Raw genomic sequence first — 19,144 nt, 5'->3', positions numbered from 1 at the left:
AATCTTGTTTTTTTTATTATAAAAGTAACAGGGCACTGTTGAACCATCAAACTAATAGACGAGCTCCGTATAATCAACCTCCCCCTTAAGCTTTGTTGTGGCTGTTTTGGCAAAAATCTACACACGAGTCTATTTACCTGCCCACTGGACATTTAATGAGCTACCTCCCAGTACAAAACACTGAGTCGCTGCAGTTCCTCTGTTTGCCACCCAAAACAATGAAAAAATTGAAGCAACTTCCTGCAGTCGCTCGACTTCTACAGGAAGCAAGCTGCACAAGCCACGTCCCAATGGATTTGCCGGTTACCGTAGCAACCAATTGACCAATCAGATGCCCGCAAGCGCAGCGAGACGGAATTAAGGATTTATTTTACCGCCAATAGCACTAGTCACAGTTTTCACGTAAAGTTCACCCACCTATCAAATCATTCCAATGTCTCGAAACAGCGGGGAGGAGCTTTGAACTATTCGTGGCCAGTAATTTACATCTTTTTCCTCCGCCATGGTAACCATTTACCCAATAAAAACAGCTTCCGCTTCCAACGTAGAGGCAGTCGTGTTCCACCTGTCAATGATAGACATTACCACCCAATTGAGAAGCTCTCATCGCTATTAACCACGCCCTCTTTTTAGGTCTTCCAATCAGACTGCACGGGGAGGCTCGGCTGACGTTTTGATTGGCAGATGAACTAACCAACGATGGCTTTGCTCCACGTCAGCAGGATTGGAGAAAGATGGACGCTGTATTGCTGGTGAGTGAAGCCGCGGAAATAGCTTGATTCTAGTGTGAGGGCGCCGGTGTTTTGTGTCTCTCAGAATCAAATAGTATTCCCCTATAGCAGAGAGTGGCCCACAATGCTATGGGGCATGCAGGAAAATATGTGGCTGCATATAGTGTGCCCACTTATAGTTCTATAATGTCACTAAGCTATAACCCTCAGTCCTAACAACCCATATCCCTCCAGCATTTCCTCATTTTCCTACCTTTAGCCAGACTGTGCTTACTTTTCCACCTTTAGCCTAACTGCTCCCCAGTTATTTGCTTCTTTCATTATTCGATCTTTTTTTATTTTATTGGTTGGGTCTGTAAGGGAGAGGAGGGTCTGAGTTATTCTGGAATCTTTTAGGGCAACATTTGACAGCCCAAGGGTTGCCAGGTTTTAGTTTCAAAACCAGCCCAAGTCAGCTACACAACCAGCCTAAAACTAGCCAAGGGGCACTTGAAAAGTAGCCCAAATATAGCACAATATATGCAGTGAAAAAAAGTCTAAATAATAAATGAATATATGTGTAAATACTCCTGTTTTGCAAATTTTTCCATGAAGCAAAATGGGACAGATTCACCCATCACCAGGGGAGTAACTATAGAGGTGGGCACAGGAGGTATAGGGGCCCATAAGGCCCAATACACATACAATTTCAATAAATATTGGTAAAACAGCCTCTAGACCAGGCATGTCCAAAGTGCGGCCCGGGGGCCGATTGCGGCCCGTTTTCAAATTTACACCGGCCCTCAGCCTCAGTCATGAAATTAATAATAATGAGGCCCCCCAGCACAGTGCGATCAGGAATCCCATAGCAGTAATATTTGGGCACATTAGTGAAATGATCTGCCACTTGGTCTATACTGCTGCCTGTGTGCTGAAGGTGTTAGTAATAGACACGTAGTGACGCGCTGATTTCACATTCTTCTTTAGGGCTGAAGGTGTCAATAGACATACTGACGTGCCAGTACAGTAAACTAAATAAGTATGGCGTCACTACATGCCAGTACGTATCTATTACTAACACCTTCAGCACACAGGCAGCAGTATAGACCAAGTGGCAGATCATTTCACTAATGTGCCCAAATATTACTGCTACGGTTACTCGATTCCTGTAATTTATGGTTAATGGTTCAAAGAATGTCGGGTTGAATGGTCGGCCCCCACACATTTTCACCTCACCAAATCTGGCAAAAATTTTGGGCACCCCTGCTCTAGACTTTTTGGTGGCCAGCAGATTTTTGGCCCAAAATTGTCTGAAATTGTGGAAAGTCACCAGAAAACCCGAGAATGCTTAAGAATGACGGTAGACTGGGGGGTACGGAGCCCAAAATCTGGTAACTCTCGACTTCTACACAAGTCAGTCCCATTGCATGCTGGGTATTGTAGTCTTACATTAAACTTGATGCTTGACAAAGGGGATTTCTGTTCCCCGAAACGTTGCATTTGCAATCCGTAAATAAAGAATTTTGGAAGAATTCCTGTAGACCTGTGTGCCTTTGGATGTCACTGACTTGTATCCTGTCGTGAGGTTGCCGAGCCTCTACCATCGTGCACCAGGCGTCTCTTAATTTCCTATAGGGTGTGCGGGGTCCTACACTGCTGTTTACATTAAACTTGGCCATCGCCAAATTGTTAAACAAAAACTACGTTACCCAACATGCATTGGGAGACAGGCTTGGCACATTAGGGCAAGAAAAAACTTTGGCTGTTTTCCAATGTACAAACCAGCCAAACACCCAAAAGGTATCCCAATTCCATAGCTTGGCTAGTTTGTACTTTCAAAACCCACTAAGACTTTAAATTAGTAGCCCAATTTAGCTGGAAAACCACCAAATTAGCAACCCTGAACATCCCTGGGCATTGCGGGTAGGCGGTACACTTTCATCTGCTGCTTGTTGTACTGCAACAACCAACTTCCGCCTTACAGACTGTTGCTAATGGTCTGATTGTAGTCTAAAACATTTTCATTTTTTGATGTTACTGTTCCTTTAAAGTAATAAAAATATAATGCAGTGTTGCTCTGCACTGGTAAAAATGATGTGTTTGCTTCAGAAACACTACTATTGTTTATATAAATAAGCTGCTGCAATGGGGGCAGCCATTCAAAGGAGAAAAAGCTCAGGTTACACAGCAGATAAGCTCTGTAGAACATAATGGTGTTATCTGTTATCCACTATTTAACCTGTGCCATATAACATTTTTTTCAATTTCTGCCATTGCTACGAAGCAGCTTGTTTATATGAACTATAGTAGTGTTTCTGAAGCAATTTTACCAGTATAGGACAACACTACATGATATTTTCATTACGTTATAACACTTTCATCTTTTGTTGTTATTGTTCCTTTAATGAACTACAGAGAACTGTTTTAACACAACCCTTTCTTCATTGTGGACCTTTCAAACTGTCTGTGTCAGACGACTCCTTTAAGCTGATACATTTTTTGCAGGATTGTGCTTCCTGTAAGATATTGCATATCCTAGATCTAGTTTTTATGGAATGTCTCTCTACAGGTTGTGATTCAATTTACGGGTGGCTAATCTTGGGGCTTTGCCATGTTCATCCAATTTGGAGTGATTGTCCCCCCCCCAAATAATGACACATGGCATTCTGATTTATTGTAAGAGAATAATTGCATGAAAGGGAGGAGTATGTAGTGGGGGGAAATAAATCTGTAAACTAACTTATATCTGCTGACAAGGTCAATGACGCCTTGATCGGGACTAACTCAGGATTATCATTTTTATTTATTACCTTTATATTTTATGTTTATATATAATGCTTGGGACCTGATGTTTTCCACATAAGGAATCTTTCTGTAATGTGGGTTTCCATACCTTAACTGAACATTAATTAAACCCAATAGGATTATTTTGCCTTCAGTAAAGATTAATTATATGTTTTTTTGGGGCAAATACAATGTACGGTTTTATTATTCCAAAGGAAAAGGAAATCATTTTTAAACATTTTAATTATTTGCCTATAATGGAGTCTATGGGAGATGGTCTTCCCACATCTTGGAGCTTTCTGGATGGGTTTCTAGATAACGGAACCCGTACCTGTAAATTAGCTTCCCATGTTTAGTATAAGGATTTTAGAAGTTATAGATATTTCGAGATCTATTATTCCTTTATATGTTGCAGAACCCCTAAATAATTTTTTTTTTGGTTGGGGGGTTATTTGTTTCCTTAATTTATTCCTTATTAATGTGTTGGACATCACAAAGCATTCTTGGGGTGTTAGGGCAATGTTATACAGTTAAATCAGGTAGAAGAAGTACAATGAAGCATATAGACTGTGTGCAGGAGGAACTATGAGCGAGGAACAGCGTTTGAGGTGAAGTTCTGTTTTACACTCCGGCTGTGAGTAAGTGGAAGTCAGTGCATCACAGAACTTTGTCTCGAGGGCTTTACTGCTTCACTAAAATGAACTGTCTCTAGACTAATCGACTGCCTGACAAGTGGATCTTGAAAGGTCGAAAAAGTCTCATTTTACCCCACATCCTTCCTATGTTGTTACTTTATTAAATGTGGTCTTATCTCTCCCATTCCCGTTTCCTCTCTTTTGTCATGACATTATACAATGATAGTCTTGTGTGCATTACAAGCACTGTGTCCAGAGTGATTCATGTACAAATTAGGCATTCCTCCTGGTATAAAGAACATTCACTGCACCCTCACTTAGGATATCAGGTTGTCTGCAACAGCCTAAAATGGGTTTTATCTTTAGCCAGATCTAATAATCGGGGGAAATGTAACATCGTTGGTCGATGAAGCAAATTGTAGTAGTGACTGAAGGTGATGGCTTCTGTTTTTGCATTTATATGGTCAACCCATGTCATAAGAAGGACCATATATTCCTCAATTTATTCCATGACATCACAAGTTTGTTTGACATGATATGTTCAGATAGTGATACTATAACTTATTTTAGAATCTGTATTTTTACTGTTCTGCATTTAATTGCATGGACGTGTGTGTGTGCTCTCTCCTCATATATGTGAAAAGGCTGTGAGGATATGCAGGCCTTTACTTTACATTAACCGTAAAACATGGTCTTCCCTTAAAGGAGTTGTTCACATTCGAGTTAACTTAGTATATAATGTAGAGAGTGATATTCTGATTTTTTTTGCAGTTGGCTTTTATTATTTGTGGTTTTTGCGTTATTAAGCTTTTTATTCAGCAGCTCTACAGTTTGCAATTTCGGCAATCTGGTTGCCAGGGTCCAATTTATGAATATGAATATATAGATGGATCATAAAAGGTAACAATACATTTGTAGCTTTACAGAGCATTTGTTTCTTAGATGGGGGTCAGTGACTTATTTGAAAGCAGGACAGAATCAGAAGAAAAGGGCTAATAGTTCAAAAACTATAACAAATAAATAATGAAGACCAATTAAAAAATTGCTTAGAACTGGCCATAACATAATAAAAGGCAACTTAAAGGTGAACCACCCCTTTGACACACACCGCACTGGCTGCTGCAATAAATATACCCTCCCACCATGATATATTTGTCTTATTTCCTGGGAACGGCAGATTGCTTTCCTGCTCTGTTGCAAGGTGAGAGTGACTATTGTGTTTCTCCTGGCAGGATCCTTCCTTGTACACAGTGAAAGCTGTTTTAATTTTGGACAATGATGGAGAGCGGCTGTTTGCTAAGGTAAGTTTTATGCATATAGAACACTACCCACTCTTGCCAGTTTCACTTCTAGACATCAGTGTGCATATGTCCAATCAGATGTTGGGAATTTTTTCATAGCCGTTCAATGCATGTTGCTTTCTGATTGTGTCTATAAACAAATGCAGAGTGCAAGCATTGTATGTGCATAGTATGATTCCAAGATGCTTCCCTGGTTTTTATTATTTTTTTGTACAAACATGTTGATCTTGAACAGACGTATAAAATACACAGCAGATTCATTATGTATATGTGGTCGAAACAGAGGCCCCACACAGATGTGCTGTTATTGTGATACATATGTATACTATTGTTGCCTTTCATACTATTGTTGCCTTTCATTCCTTTATACCATTTATGTAGTTTAGGGCAGTACAGGTATGGGACCTGTTATCCAGAATGCTTGGTACACTGGATTTTCCTAATAACGGATCTTTCTGTAATTTAGATCTTCATACCTTACGTCTACTACAAAATAATGTAAATATTAAATAAACCCAATAGGCTGGGGTTGCATCCAATAAGGATGAATTAAATCTTAGTTTGGATCAAGTACAAGGTACTGTTTTATTATTACAAAGAAAAAGGAAAAATTTGGATTATTTGGATGAAATAGAGCTATGGGAGACGGCCTCTCTTTAATTCGGGACTTTCTGGATATTGGGTTTCCTGATAATGGATCCAATACCTGTAATAGGCCGTAGTCTAACCAGTTAATCCAGTGCCAATCTATTGATACCCTTTGTTGCACAGGTCTGTGGCTACTTCGGCCACTAAAGAAAAATTGATCCCTTCCACTGCTAGATAAATGGCAAATAAACTGACTGTAGCTGTAACATCACATTATATCATATTTGTGTATATTTAGTGGGTTCCATGGTGCTGTGTGTTATATTCATATAGAAACACAGAATATTGGACTAGTAAAGATGTAACTTCCGTCTTTAAGGGCAAGTCAACGCCAAAATAAAAAATTGCCTAATAAAAAAAACACAATTCTAAGCCACTTTCCAATACACATTTATTAAAAATGTCAGTGTTCTTCAAGTTATTTGTTAAAACAATTGCCTTTGAAAGCAGCATTTGCTTAACTCCTAGTTGTTGCTTTTTAAACAATGTTGCAAAACTCTTTAGTTCCCCAGCAAAGACATTTGTGTAAATCAACAGTCTGAGCCACCAGGACAGAGCACAGAAAGGTACAACCACTGCTTTCTATAGCAATACATATACAAATAACTTAAAAACTATAGAAACTTGTGTAATAAATGTATATTGCAAAGTTGCTTAGAATTATGTTTTATGTTTGTATGTTTTTAGGCAAATTTCTACTTTGGGGTTGACTTGCCCTTTAAAGGAGTGGTTCACCTTTAACTTATAATGTATTATAGAGTGGCTAATTATAAAACATAAAAACCAATTGCAAATTGTCTCAGAATATAATCTCTACATCATTCTAAAAGTTAATTTAAAGGTGAACAACCCACTCACTTTGAGCGAGTCATAGTTGGACTGCCATGCTTAATGCTTAATGCTCAGAACCGTGTATGGTTCCATAATCAGGAATGGCAGAGGAGAGTTAAGAACTGCTTTCGACAATGTATTAAAATGCCTGAAAAACTCAATTAACGTCTACTCAATATTTACCCCACAGTACTATGATGAGACCTATCCCACCGTCAAGGAGCAGAAGGCTTTTGAAAAAAACATTTTTAATAAAACCCATCGGACAGACAGTAAGTATAAGCAAGAGATTGGTTTAGTTTGTGTGAAATGTGTACCTAGTTACCTTTACTGTGGCAGAAGTTACTTATTAGGGATGCACCGAATCCAGGATTCAGTTTGGGATTCAGCCAGGATTAAGCCTTTTATCAGCAGGATTCGGATTCGGCTGAATCCTTCTGTCTGGCCGAACCGAATTTGAATCCTAATTTGCATATACAAATTAGGGGAGGGAAATTGCGTGACTTTTTGTCACAAAACAAGGAAGTAAAAAATGTTTTCCCCTTCCTGCCCCTAATTTGCGTATGCAAATTAGGCGTCGGTATTTGGCCGAATCTATGCAAAGGATTCTGGGGTTAGGGATGCACCGAATCCACTATTTTGGATTGGGCCTGTTACTTATAATCCTTTTTGTTGAAAGCATATGCAGATTTGTTTTTGAATAAGTCCCTCATGCAATGTCCTACAATGCTTGGGGTACCAAACAACAGTATTTGTGTTGATTTTGTCCAATCCAAGTATTCCCTGCAACACCCTGCACAAATTACTTCTTCCCAAGGCTCATTGTTGCCTGGTCAGTGCTGAGTTCCCTGTTTCTTTCTGTGTAGGTGAGATTGCTCTTCTAGAGGGGCTGACTGTAGTATATAAAAGCAGCATTGACCTGTACTTCTACGTCATTGGAAGCTCACATGAAAATGAGGTATGTACTGTACTACTTAAAGGGGTTGTTCATCTTTGAGTGAACTTTTAGTATGATGTAGAGAGTGATATTCGGAGACAATTTGCAATTGGTTTTCATTTTTTTATTATTTGTAGTTTTTGAATTATTTAGCTTTTTATTCAGCAGCTCTCTAGTTTGCAATTTTAGAAATGTGGTTCCTAGTGTCTAAATTACCCTAGCAACAATACACTGATTTGAATAAGACACTGGTATATGAATAGGAAAGGGCCTGGATAGAAAGATGTAGAAATGACAATACAATTGTAGCCTTACGGAGAATTTGTTTTTGAGATGGGGGTCAGTAACTCCCATTTGAAAGCTGGAAAGAAGAAGAAGATGGCAAAACATTCAGAAACTATAGAAAGAGTAATCATTATTATAGTATTATATTATTTTGTATGCTAACTTAGTGTTTGCTTGTGTAGCACACCCGTGAGTGTGTTATGAAATTGTGCTATTGGGTATGATCTTGCAAAGTATACTGGTGACACCCCAGATCCAGTGAACAGACAAACAAGAATGGCAATGCAACAGGCACAGCCTTATTTTATTTAACAGCTGAAGCTGTAAGAAAAGAGATTAGTTACTTAGAATAGTAGTAAATAACAATAATATAACAACAATAACAGCTGTAAGAATAGCCCAGTGTAACCCTGGTGTGCACCTAAGTCTCTCCCAACAAGTTGCCAGCTGGATATAGTGTGTGTACCGGTGGGGGCCCCTTGTGATGAATGCAATGCTGTCAGCCTTACTTATAATCCTTGCAGGTTGATGAGGTGACTATGCAATCCCTGAAATCACCTTCAGTAACTTTACTGGTTCACTGCAACACTCTCAGCTGATGATTGTAATAACAAAAAGGCACATCTGAACACATGTGAAAACATCCAGCAATTTAGGGGCTTCTCTGTCCGTAGAAACCACACAGTCTCACAGATAGAATAAGGCTGAATATTAATCTTCCAAACTGGCAGGGCAGGGGTTAATGATGACTCACAGTTTATCAGGAACTCTGCTTCTCCTCTCACTGGATTTTCCTCCTGATCAAAAATGGCTGTAAGGCCACAACCCAGGATCACACTGGCTACTGGGACCTTGTGCACTTTCCCTCCAGGGAATAACAGGAACCAACTTTCAGCAAAACTGCAGTGTCTTCCTCTGCAGATTAGTGACAGTTTCTCTTTCTGACTAATCACTAATCCTGGCTGCAACACAACTGCCCCAGTCACTAAGTCTTTCAGCACAGCACAGTCCTCCTTGCTGGTTAATTCCCCCTCCCCATCCGGTTCCTGGGTTGGGCTCCTATTGGCTGTCTCCATGCACTTCCTGTAGCAAGGGCTTGTTGGAAATATAGTTCTTAACCCCAAGCAATAGTTCTGCCTCCAGAAATATCAAACGTTTGCAGTCTCTGTTTTATCACATCAGGGAGCAATTTAGTAATCCATTGTCCATTAATATTAATTATAATCCCGCATTATAATGTTCAGACAGTCTGCACACATAATAGGGTGCTACACTTGGATTCTGTACTCTCACAGGCACTTCCAGATTTACTAGGTCAACACGTCTTCCCTAAGGGTAAGGGCACCCGGAGAGATTCGGGGAGATTGTCACCTGGCGACTAATCGCCTCTTCTTCTGGGCGCAAACTCCCCGATCTGCCTTCCCCTTACTTCCCGCCGGCTATAATGAAAAATCGGCAGCTGTTTGGCACTCACAGCGCTTAGTTTTCTGAAGTCTCCCCGAAGTTTCCTCTTGAGGCAACTTCGGAAAACGAAATCGGAATCTCCCCATTGCCTTTACCCTAAGGGTTGAGTTTGATACTGAAGGCTGAAAAGTAGTGTGATTTTTTTTTTTTTTTTTTTTTTTAAAGGGAATTGGCTAGTACTGTTTATATGCAGTTTATCATAGATGGAAATATTTGCTTGCAAGCAGGGCTGCTAATTAGATCAAAGTTTGCTAGGGAATTAATTAATATGCATTTTTCTGATGTGAATAATTTCTTGGAGCTGGAGTTGTTCTAAATAGACGTGTTACCTTAGTTAGAACCTTTATAAAGGTTTTTATGCTCTTGCTAATAAACTTACCTTGTATTGTGTATTTCTGCCTGATTAAACCCATACAGATACATTCCTTTTTTATCTGTCACTTTATTCCATGAGACTAAATATACTGCTATTTAGTCAGCTGCAGCTTTTTGCTATTTCTCAAACCTCTTGAGTCACATAACTTAATATATTTCTTTCCTCCTCTGCATAGCTCATGCTCATGGCTGTCTTGAACTGTCTATTTGACTCCTTAAGCCAGATGCTCCGGTAAGTGATGGACTTTGTCTGCTCAACTCACAACTGTTAAAGTGAATGTTCATTGGGAAAAATACATTTAAGGCGGCCAAACATGAGGCAACAAAAGCTGACAAAAATCAGCCAGATATTTACTGTTCTAAATTTTCCTGAATAGGTCTGTATTAGGATCCAATGTTTGGCCTGGCGATCAATGATGATGTAAGGTGTCCTGGCCGTCCTCCGCGCGTCCAAGATGGCGGCGCCCAGAAGAGGCCATGCGTCCGTCAGACGCCAGCGTGACACCGGCGTTTTCGCGCAGCGTAATTATGCTGGCGCATTAATGCTGGCGTCCAAAACGTGTTGGCGCACATCCTGTGACGTCACCTAGCACATTTTGGCGCGAAAACCCACCTATTTAAGGACGCCAGAAGGTTCTCTCAGCGCCCGAGTATAGGTTCTTCTATCTAGAGTTCCTAGGTGTCTTCTAAATATTGATTCTTGATTCTCGACCTTGCCTGAAACCTCAACCTTGATACTTCGCTGCCTGGACCGACCTTTGCCTGAAACCTCGACCACGATATCTTGCTGCCTGGACCGACCTTTGCCTGACGATTCCTCTGCCTAATCCATTGTACCACGAACTGTGTTTGCCTAATTGCTTCCTCCTTGGTCCGCACTCCAAATTGTGCCTTCGGGCCCTGACAGATGAGAACTGCCCAATTGGCCAGCACAAGAGTTGCCAATTTGGGCAAAGAAACCATCTTATCAGTGTATAGCTTTAGAGCACTGTCCTTATTAGATGCATTCACTGAGTAAGGGGTGGATTTGCTCTCCCTTATCTGGGAGTGAAATACTCCTCAATATAACTATGAAGATTTTCATTCATCCAACTCATGGTATATCTAGTATAATATAGTATAAAACAACTGGACTTGCTGAGTAATCATTGAAGGCATTTCACTACTCATCCGAGCAGCTTCTTCAGTTCAACTCAACTGCAAGTAGTTGTTTTAGAATTACTTATACTAAATATACTCATCTATAAACTAAGACTTGAGATTCAAAGAAATACGATTTTGCCCTTTGAATTATTGATGGATTTCATGGAACATCAATTTGATTTAATTGACCTAGGACCCCTGTTGCATTGGAGTATTTGTTGAATGTGTTCTTACTGATTATAGAAGCCCCCTAATGTTTATTAGTGCTAGTAACATCTACACTTTTTTCATGTGTAATTGAAGATATTGTGTTTTTTGCAGCAAAAATGTTGAAAAGCGAACCCTGCTTGAGAATATGGATGGACTTTTCCTGGCAGTTGATGAGATTATAGATGGAGGGTAAGATGATTTATTTGCCTTTAGAAAACATAATTGTTTGATATTGCATGTGCCCCTGAGGTAGAGTCCTGTGCGGGTCCATTTTTTGGGACCCGTACCCGCAACCTGCAATCCGCAACCCGGACCCTCAACCCGCATTCTTACCCGCTTGGAACCGCTACCCGACCCTACCCGCAAGGACCTTATCCACAACCCGGACCCGCGACCATCAAGAATCAGGAAGTGCTGTCATTGTAAACCGAAAGTGACATCATCGGAAGTATACGTGATCTGAAAAAAAGGAGTACAACAGGAAGTGCTGTAATTGTAAACCGGAAGTGACATCATCGGAAGTAGACCTGACCAGAAAAAGGGAGTAAATATCGCTATTGAGAAGACCCTTGGTCGACCCCCTACCCGCAGAACCGCCGACCCGCGTCTTTACCCGCACCCAGAACTTTTACCCGCAACCCACAGGGTACCGCAGGTTCTTGCGGGTACCCGACCTGCTGCAGGACTCTACCCTGAGGGCTGTTTTTTTACCAGATTATACATATAGGCAACGTCAAAAGGGCCAAAATCCACCCCTCTGGCAGCACCCATTACTGGCAGTTACATATATGCCCAGCTGTCTACTGAGACAGACCTCATGGCCTGCCGACATGCCTGGGACAGTGGGGCCTAACAGAATAGGGCTCACTGGGGTTTCTTCTAGTGGGCCAGTCCAATGCTGCATGTAGGTTCCATTTTAGAAGGTGATGTGTAGAGGAATAGTGGGTACTTATTATTATTATTATTATTATTATAATAATGCAGCTCTCCAGTTTGGTATTTCAGCAGCAATCTGGTTGCTAAGGTTGCTGGTTGCTGTTTTGAGTTAGAGATTCATAGAGAGGGCCTGAGCAGAAACACAAGTAATACAAAGTAACAAATAGCCATAGCCTCACACAGCAATAATTTGTTGGCTTTCAAGATAGTGGATCCCCAACAACCAGATAGCATTTGGAAGGCAGATGTGAAGACTATTTGAAAAGTTGTTAAGAACAGGACATTCTGTAACATGTTAAAAATGAAATGTGAACTGCACCTTTAAATGACACACATTGCTGGTTGTGAGTAAATTCGAAATAGAGACTGGATGAGACTACTACATCTCGGTGACAAAAAATATGCTCAGTGTAAAGTTCCTATGCTAGAGTAGATAAAACTGGAAATCTTTTAACCCCTCTTTGCATTTATTTCAGTTTTCTAGATCTAGGGAAATCACTAGAAAATAGACTATATATACAGTGGAACCTCAGTTTTACATCCCCTGATTTTAAGTTTTCCCTCATTTTACATTGTTGTTTTGTGGTTCCACCTATATATTATGCAATACATTTCCCTGATTTTACATTTTCCTGAATTTTACACCATTTTTTTCTGGTCCCCTGAAAAATGTAAAGTGGGGTTTTTACTGTAAATACTCAACCCATGCTCCTATGTATAAATTCCGTATCAGTCTGAGTGCTAGGAGTTAAAATTTTAGTCTGCACCTCATAGTACTTCAGATTCACAAATGAAGACCATAAAATCCTTCCGTTATTGTAAACAGAAGTGTTAATCTGAAACTTGTACAATCTCCATCTGTGCTTGTTTTTGTTTGAGTTGTGATAGCGCAGCAGTTACTATCATAGCGACTCCATGAATGGAACGCTTTCTAACGGTGCCATTACAGCGTAAGTGCTGCTCTCTATGCGTGTAATGACATCATTATCAGTGATTTCATTCTGGGGGTGCTGCAGTCTAAAACAGCAGTGCTGTGGCTATTAAGAGGTAAAGGAATTGTTTTTAGTTTAACTCTCTGTGTACTTGAACATAGGGGTGTGCTGCTCATAAAATATTTAATGGGAGGGGCTGTTATATTCAACTATTTGTCTGGTTCTTTCAATACAGAGTCATACTAGAGAGCGACCCTCAGCAAGTGGTTCACCGTGTGGCACTAAGGGTAAGTAAGCAATATGAACAATACTCTGTGCTCCATAAGCCGTGCTGTTATTACAGTCATTTGTGGATCGTGGGCGGGTCATAAGTGACTAAAGGACTAAAGAAAAGTTTAGGTTCAGAATTACTATAGTCACTTCTACGTTAACTTATGATAGTCTATTCCAGACACAAATATTTAGATTGTAAGCACTTCTAGGCAGAGATTGTTTTCCAAGGATCTGTTCTTTAAAGGGGTTGTTCACCTTTAAATGAACTGTTAGTATGATGTAGAGAGTGATATTCTGAGACCATTTGCAATTGTTTTTCATTTTTTATTATTTGTGGTTTTTGAGTTATTTAGCTCTTTATTCAGCAACTCTTCAGTTTGCAATTTCAGCAATCTTGTTGCTAAGGTCCAATTTGTCCTAGTAACCAGGCACTGATTTGAATAAGAGACTGGAATATGAATAGGAGAGGGTCGGAATAGAAAGTTGAGTAATAAAAAGTAGCAATAGCAAAACATTTTTAACTTTATAGAGCATTTGTTTTTTTTAGATGGAGTCAGTGACCCCCATTTGAAAGCTGGAAAGAAATAAAAAAAGAACTATAAAGACTATAAAAAAAGAAATAATGAAGGCCAATTGAAAAGTTGCTTAGAATTAGCCATTTTATAACATAAAGGCGAACCACCACTTTAACTGAGCTGTATAGACACTGAGCTGTATAGGCTTTGTGGCATTTTATGCAGTATGACTTTTTAATATTATTATAATTATGAAAGTGCTATGGATTAACCTTTATACATAGAGCATTCTGCAGTACTGTGAAACATTTTGGAGTTCTATAAATAAATGTAATGATAATTCTATCCCCCCCACCCCTGCTAGTTTTACAATGCAGGCTGTAGCAGAGCAACTAACTAGAACAAGCGCCTTTAATGCCCAGTAGCAAAAAGTACAAGTTGTACTAGAGCAGCTCTTTGTTTGCTTATTGCACTGGGTGAATTGTTTTCGGGGCGGCAGTGTAGTGGTTAAGACCCTTGCCACCATATGGTGTTTCTCTATCTAACATCTGTCCCCTGGGTCCCCCTTGCAGCTCCCTGTGAATGCCTGCTGAGCAGTCAGATTTATGGCCCCCATTATCATGCTGTCACCATGTTTGCTGTGCTCTCATAGGGATTTGTGCCCACATACTGGCAGTGCCACCTGCAGTGATGAGAGAAGGGAAGAGGGGAGAGCAGTGCCATGCACTGTGTATTATCTGTGATCTCTACACACAGGGGGTCTTTGGAATGGAGACACTTCTAGCAATAACAAAGATCAGCATTTTATGTTTAAAATCCCGGTTAAGTACCTCACATTTCTCCTGTGATGCTAAGTTTGTAATTGCAGATTTATTCTCTTTACAGGGTGATGATGTTCCTCTGACAGAGCAAACAGTATCACAGGTATGCTGCATAATCTGCACTTTTGACTCCTCCTGGGTTCCCCATGCAAAAAGCTATTGTTCCCTGGCATAAGTTTATGACTTTTGTGGCTCTTATCTAGGAATGGCCTACTCCATTTGTGCGTATAATTAACACGTAAATTGCTCAAGGGATTCCTCCCGTGTTTAATGTTAAGCCAACAACACAACGTTTCGGGGGCGTACCCCTTCGTCAGGTACGTTGTATTGTTGGCTTAACATTAAACACGGGAGGAATCCCTTGAGCAATTTACGTGTGCTGGAGTTAATTATATTCACTGAAGTGTGGAGGGGCCGTCCTCCTATACCCCAAGCACCGTACTCAATTAGCTGAGAGGCCAAGTGTGCAGGTGCAATCTTCTGCCTAAATCTTAACCCTCCATTTGTGCCACATCTATTGTTTTGGCATGTGTTCAAGGGATACTGTGATGGGAAAAATTATTTTCATTATTTTCAAAACGCATCAGTTAATAGTGCTGCTCCAGCATTTCTGCACTGAAATCCGTTACTCAAAAAAGCAAACAAATTGTTTTATATTTAATTTTGAAATCTGACATGGGACGAGACATATTGTCAGTTTCCCAGCTGCCCCCAGTCATGTGACCTGTGCTCTGATAAACTTCAGACACTCTTTACTGCTGTACTGCAAGTTGGAGTGATATCACCCCCCCCCCCCTCAGTAGCCTAACAACAGAACAATAGGAAGGTACCAGATAACAGCTCCCTAACACAAGATAACAGCTCCCTGGTAGATCTAAGAACAACACTCAATAGTAAAAATCCAGGTCCCACTGCGACACATTCAGTTACATTGAGTAGGAGAAACAACAGCCTGCCAGAAAGCAGTTCCATCCTTAAGTGCTGACTCTTTCTGAAAGCACATGACCAGGCAAAATGACCTGAGATGACCCCTACACACCAATATTACAACTAAAAAAATACACTTGCTGGTTCAGGACTGACATTTTATATTGTAGAGTGAATTATTTGCAGTGTAAACAGTGTAATTTAGAAAAAAATACTATATCATAAAAATTATGACAGAATCCCTTTAAGGTTCATGTGTTCATTCAGTTCAATGTTTTATATGTTTGGTTCTTCAAAATCCTCAGAGGTCTACCTGGCTCTTTTGGGACAGTGACCAAATATTAGGTTGTAGTTGTAGTAGGTTGAAAAGGAGTTGCTCAATCGAGTTTAATATGCTTTGCTTACGAGTTAGCCAGTCAAGTGCTTACCATATCAGTGTATTTTGAGCCATGGCCTGTATTTTGATTACTATAAAGGAAGGATTTTTCTGTCCCAACTTTGGACTGGAAATCCCTATATGTTCCATAGTAGAGCTGCACTCTGTGGCCTATTTCCAAACTGAATCTGAACCTTAGTCTGCATATTTAAAAGGCAGGTCTGCGCTTCTCTTTAGAGTAGAGTGAGATATTTTCCAGCAGTTCGTGAGATATCCATCCTGCACTTATGGAACTTACACCTTTAAACGATTCTCATATAACTCCCTGTGGCATGTGTGCTTGTGCATGAATTGCTCTTGGAAATACATATGTTAAAAGCATTAGTAAGTCTATTACATTATATTTAACATTCACAGAAAGCATATACCCAGCATTTGACCCCTATTTCATCTGAATTATGTTGAAACCTGATTTAGTCCAATACATCTAACAGTTTCTTGGCAGATTCCACATCATGTTTCACTTGACCCTGTAACAAAAATCTAATTCTGTTTCTAATTCTTCAACCACTCTTTTCCCTCTTAGGTGCTGCAGTCTGCAAAAGAGCAAATCAAGTGGTCCCTTCTCCGGTAGTTGGTGTCTGCTGACCTGCACAAGTCCATCATTCATTCCATCTTTATGGGGCCTACTGCTGCTCTCCCTCTTTGCCCCCAATCTCTGACCAACTGCATTTGGCCACTACAGTAGATCTGTTGCACTGATTTATTTAATGGAATCTTGTTGTATTTAAGTGCATTTGGTGGTCCCAGACCCACAGTCTTACACCTTCTTCTGAGATTGATTTTCCTTTTGCAAATGTTTCATTTATTTTATCCCAAAGCAAAAGCAGCAAGTTAGAAATCTAAATGTCCAAATGAGAAATACTATGGCAAGCTGCAGGGTAGAATCGCAGACATTCAGAAAGCAGCGCCTGCAGCATGGCTTAAATCAAGCCTTCACTTTCATTTGATGTATATAAGATTTCCCGTTCTCAGAGGGTAGGAGGGGATTTCATCAAGGTCATTCATCAGGTTTCTACTCCATCAGAACAATTCTTGTTTTGTTTCCTCAAACCTGTAAGTGGCAGATAAGTGGATCATTTGCATTCATAATGAGCAGACTCTCTTGCCTTCTGTAAGAGGGAAACCCTGTTAAAAATTGGGTAATATGCACATTCAGGTGATCAAGTGGACCAATGTGATGCATTCAAATCATATTTTCTTGCTGTACTAATACAGACTGATATATTACATTAATAAATGACATACCAACAGTTGATCTGCGTTATTCCTGTTCTTTATTCATGTGATGTCTGCCCTCCTGAAACTTGACTGAAGGGTAATATGGATATGTACAGTTAGGCCCATAAATCTTTGGACAGAGACCAATTTTTTTTTCTAATTTTGGTTCTGTACATTACCACAATGAATTTTAAATGAAACAACTCAGATGCAGTTGAACTGTAGACTTTCAGCTTTAATTCAGTGGGTTGAACAAAAAAATTGCCTAAAAATGTGAGGAACTAAAACCTTTTTTTAACACAATCACTTCATTTCAGGGGCTCAAAAGAAATATGCTGCTCCTGTATTTTTCTTGGCCTGCCAGACCTGGTTTTACAGCAACTGTGCCTGTGGCCTTCCATTTCCTGACTACATTCCTTACAGTTGAAACTGACAGTTTAAACCTCTGAGATAGCTTTTTGTAGCCTTCCCCTAAACCATGACACTGAACAATCTTTGTTTTCAGATCTTTTGAGAGTTGCTTTGAGAGATGCTGTCACTCTTCAGAGGAGAGTCAAATAGAAGCACAACTTGCAATTGGCCACTTTACCCTTTCTCATGATTAGACACACCTGCCTATGATGTTTAAGGCTTAAGGAGCTAATCCAACCAATTTGGTGTTGCCAGTAATCAGTATTGAGCAGTTACATGTATTCAAATTAGCAAAATTACAAGGGTACCCACATTTTTGCACAGCCATTTTTTTCACATTTGATTTAACTGAATACTGCTTCACTAAAAATCTTTGTACAGAAAACACCCCAGTACCTGGGAAATGGAAGACATACCACTGTTATCTTTTTGGTTGAAAGTGGAGTAAATTATTATGCAGTCTGAGAGGGGTTCTCAAACTTTTTCATATGAATGTATGCTGATAAAAGCTCCTTTCCTTCAGACCAAGTGGGCAATGTATTGCCCATATTCCACAACAGAATAGGAATTACAAAACTCTATCCTGGCAGGATCACATATGTGATTTGATCCAATCCTCTCTCTTTATTAGGATGTATTACAGTTGACCTGGAATGTGGGTAGCCAAATAAGGCAAGATGCTGTCATCTAGTGACCTTGCCAAAAAGGGCAAGAGGCAACTAATTTTTAATTCTCCTCTTAATGTTTCTTGTGATTTAAAATGTTGCCCATTTTCATGATTCATTGCAGTAAGCAATGGTGGTTTGATGTTGCACCATACTGAGCAGTATTTAATATATAAATCTAATCCACATCCATTGTATGTTTAAAGGGGGTGTGCACCTTTGAGTTAACTTTTAATATGATGTACAGAATCATATTTTGATACAATTTGTAAATTCTCCAGTTTGCAATTTCAGTAATCTGGTTGCTAGGGTCCACAATACTCTAGCAACCATGCACTAACTTGTATAAGAGACTGGAACATGAATAGGAGAGGCCTGAACAGAAAGAAAAATAATAAAAAGTAGCAATAACAATACACTTGTAGCCTTAGAAAGCATTTGTTTTTATAGATGGGGTCAGCGACTTCCATTTGAAATCTGGAAAGCGTAAGAAAAAAGTAAATTAAAAAAACAATAAAACATAAATAATAAAGACCAACTGAAAAGTTGCTAAAAATGTGCCATTGGTCATGGCTATAACGTACTAAAAGTTACACTTAAACGTAACTTAAAGGCGAACCACCCCTTTAACAGTTTATATTTCCCCTGGTTACAAACGATGATAAATGTAGGGGATATAAAGTT

At 39.8% G+C, this 19,144-nt stretch overlaps 1 protein-coding gene across 1 annotated transcript; it reads left to right on the top strand.

Moving 5' to 3' along the window:
- The first annotated feature begins 729 nt into the window (after positions 1-729).
- Positions 730-17,419, top strand: copz1.L (COPI coat complex subunit zeta 1 L homeolog). Its single transcript, NM_001091981.1, is given in 9 exon segments — positions 730-752; positions 5,362-5,430; positions 7,100-7,181; positions 7,776-7,867; positions 10,147-10,202; positions 11,435-11,512; positions 13,427-13,478; positions 14,865-14,903; positions 16,690-17,419. Coding segments are annotated over 9 exon segments (534 nt in total). The 5' UTR covers positions 730-734; the 3' UTR covers positions 16,738-17,419.
- Positions 17,420-19,144: the final 1,725 nt, after the last annotated feature.

The sequence above is a fragment of the Xenopus laevis genome, chromosome 2L (genome assembly GCF_017654675.1).
Source record: "Xenopus laevis strain J_2021 chromosome 2L, Xenopus_laevis_v10.1, whole genome shotgun sequence".
Taxonomy (NCBI): Eukaryota; Metazoa; Chordata; class Amphibia; order Anura; family Pipidae; genus Xenopus; species Xenopus laevis.
Note: the sequence above shows the minus strand (reverse complement) of the source record. Positions and strands in the feature narration are given on the sequence as shown.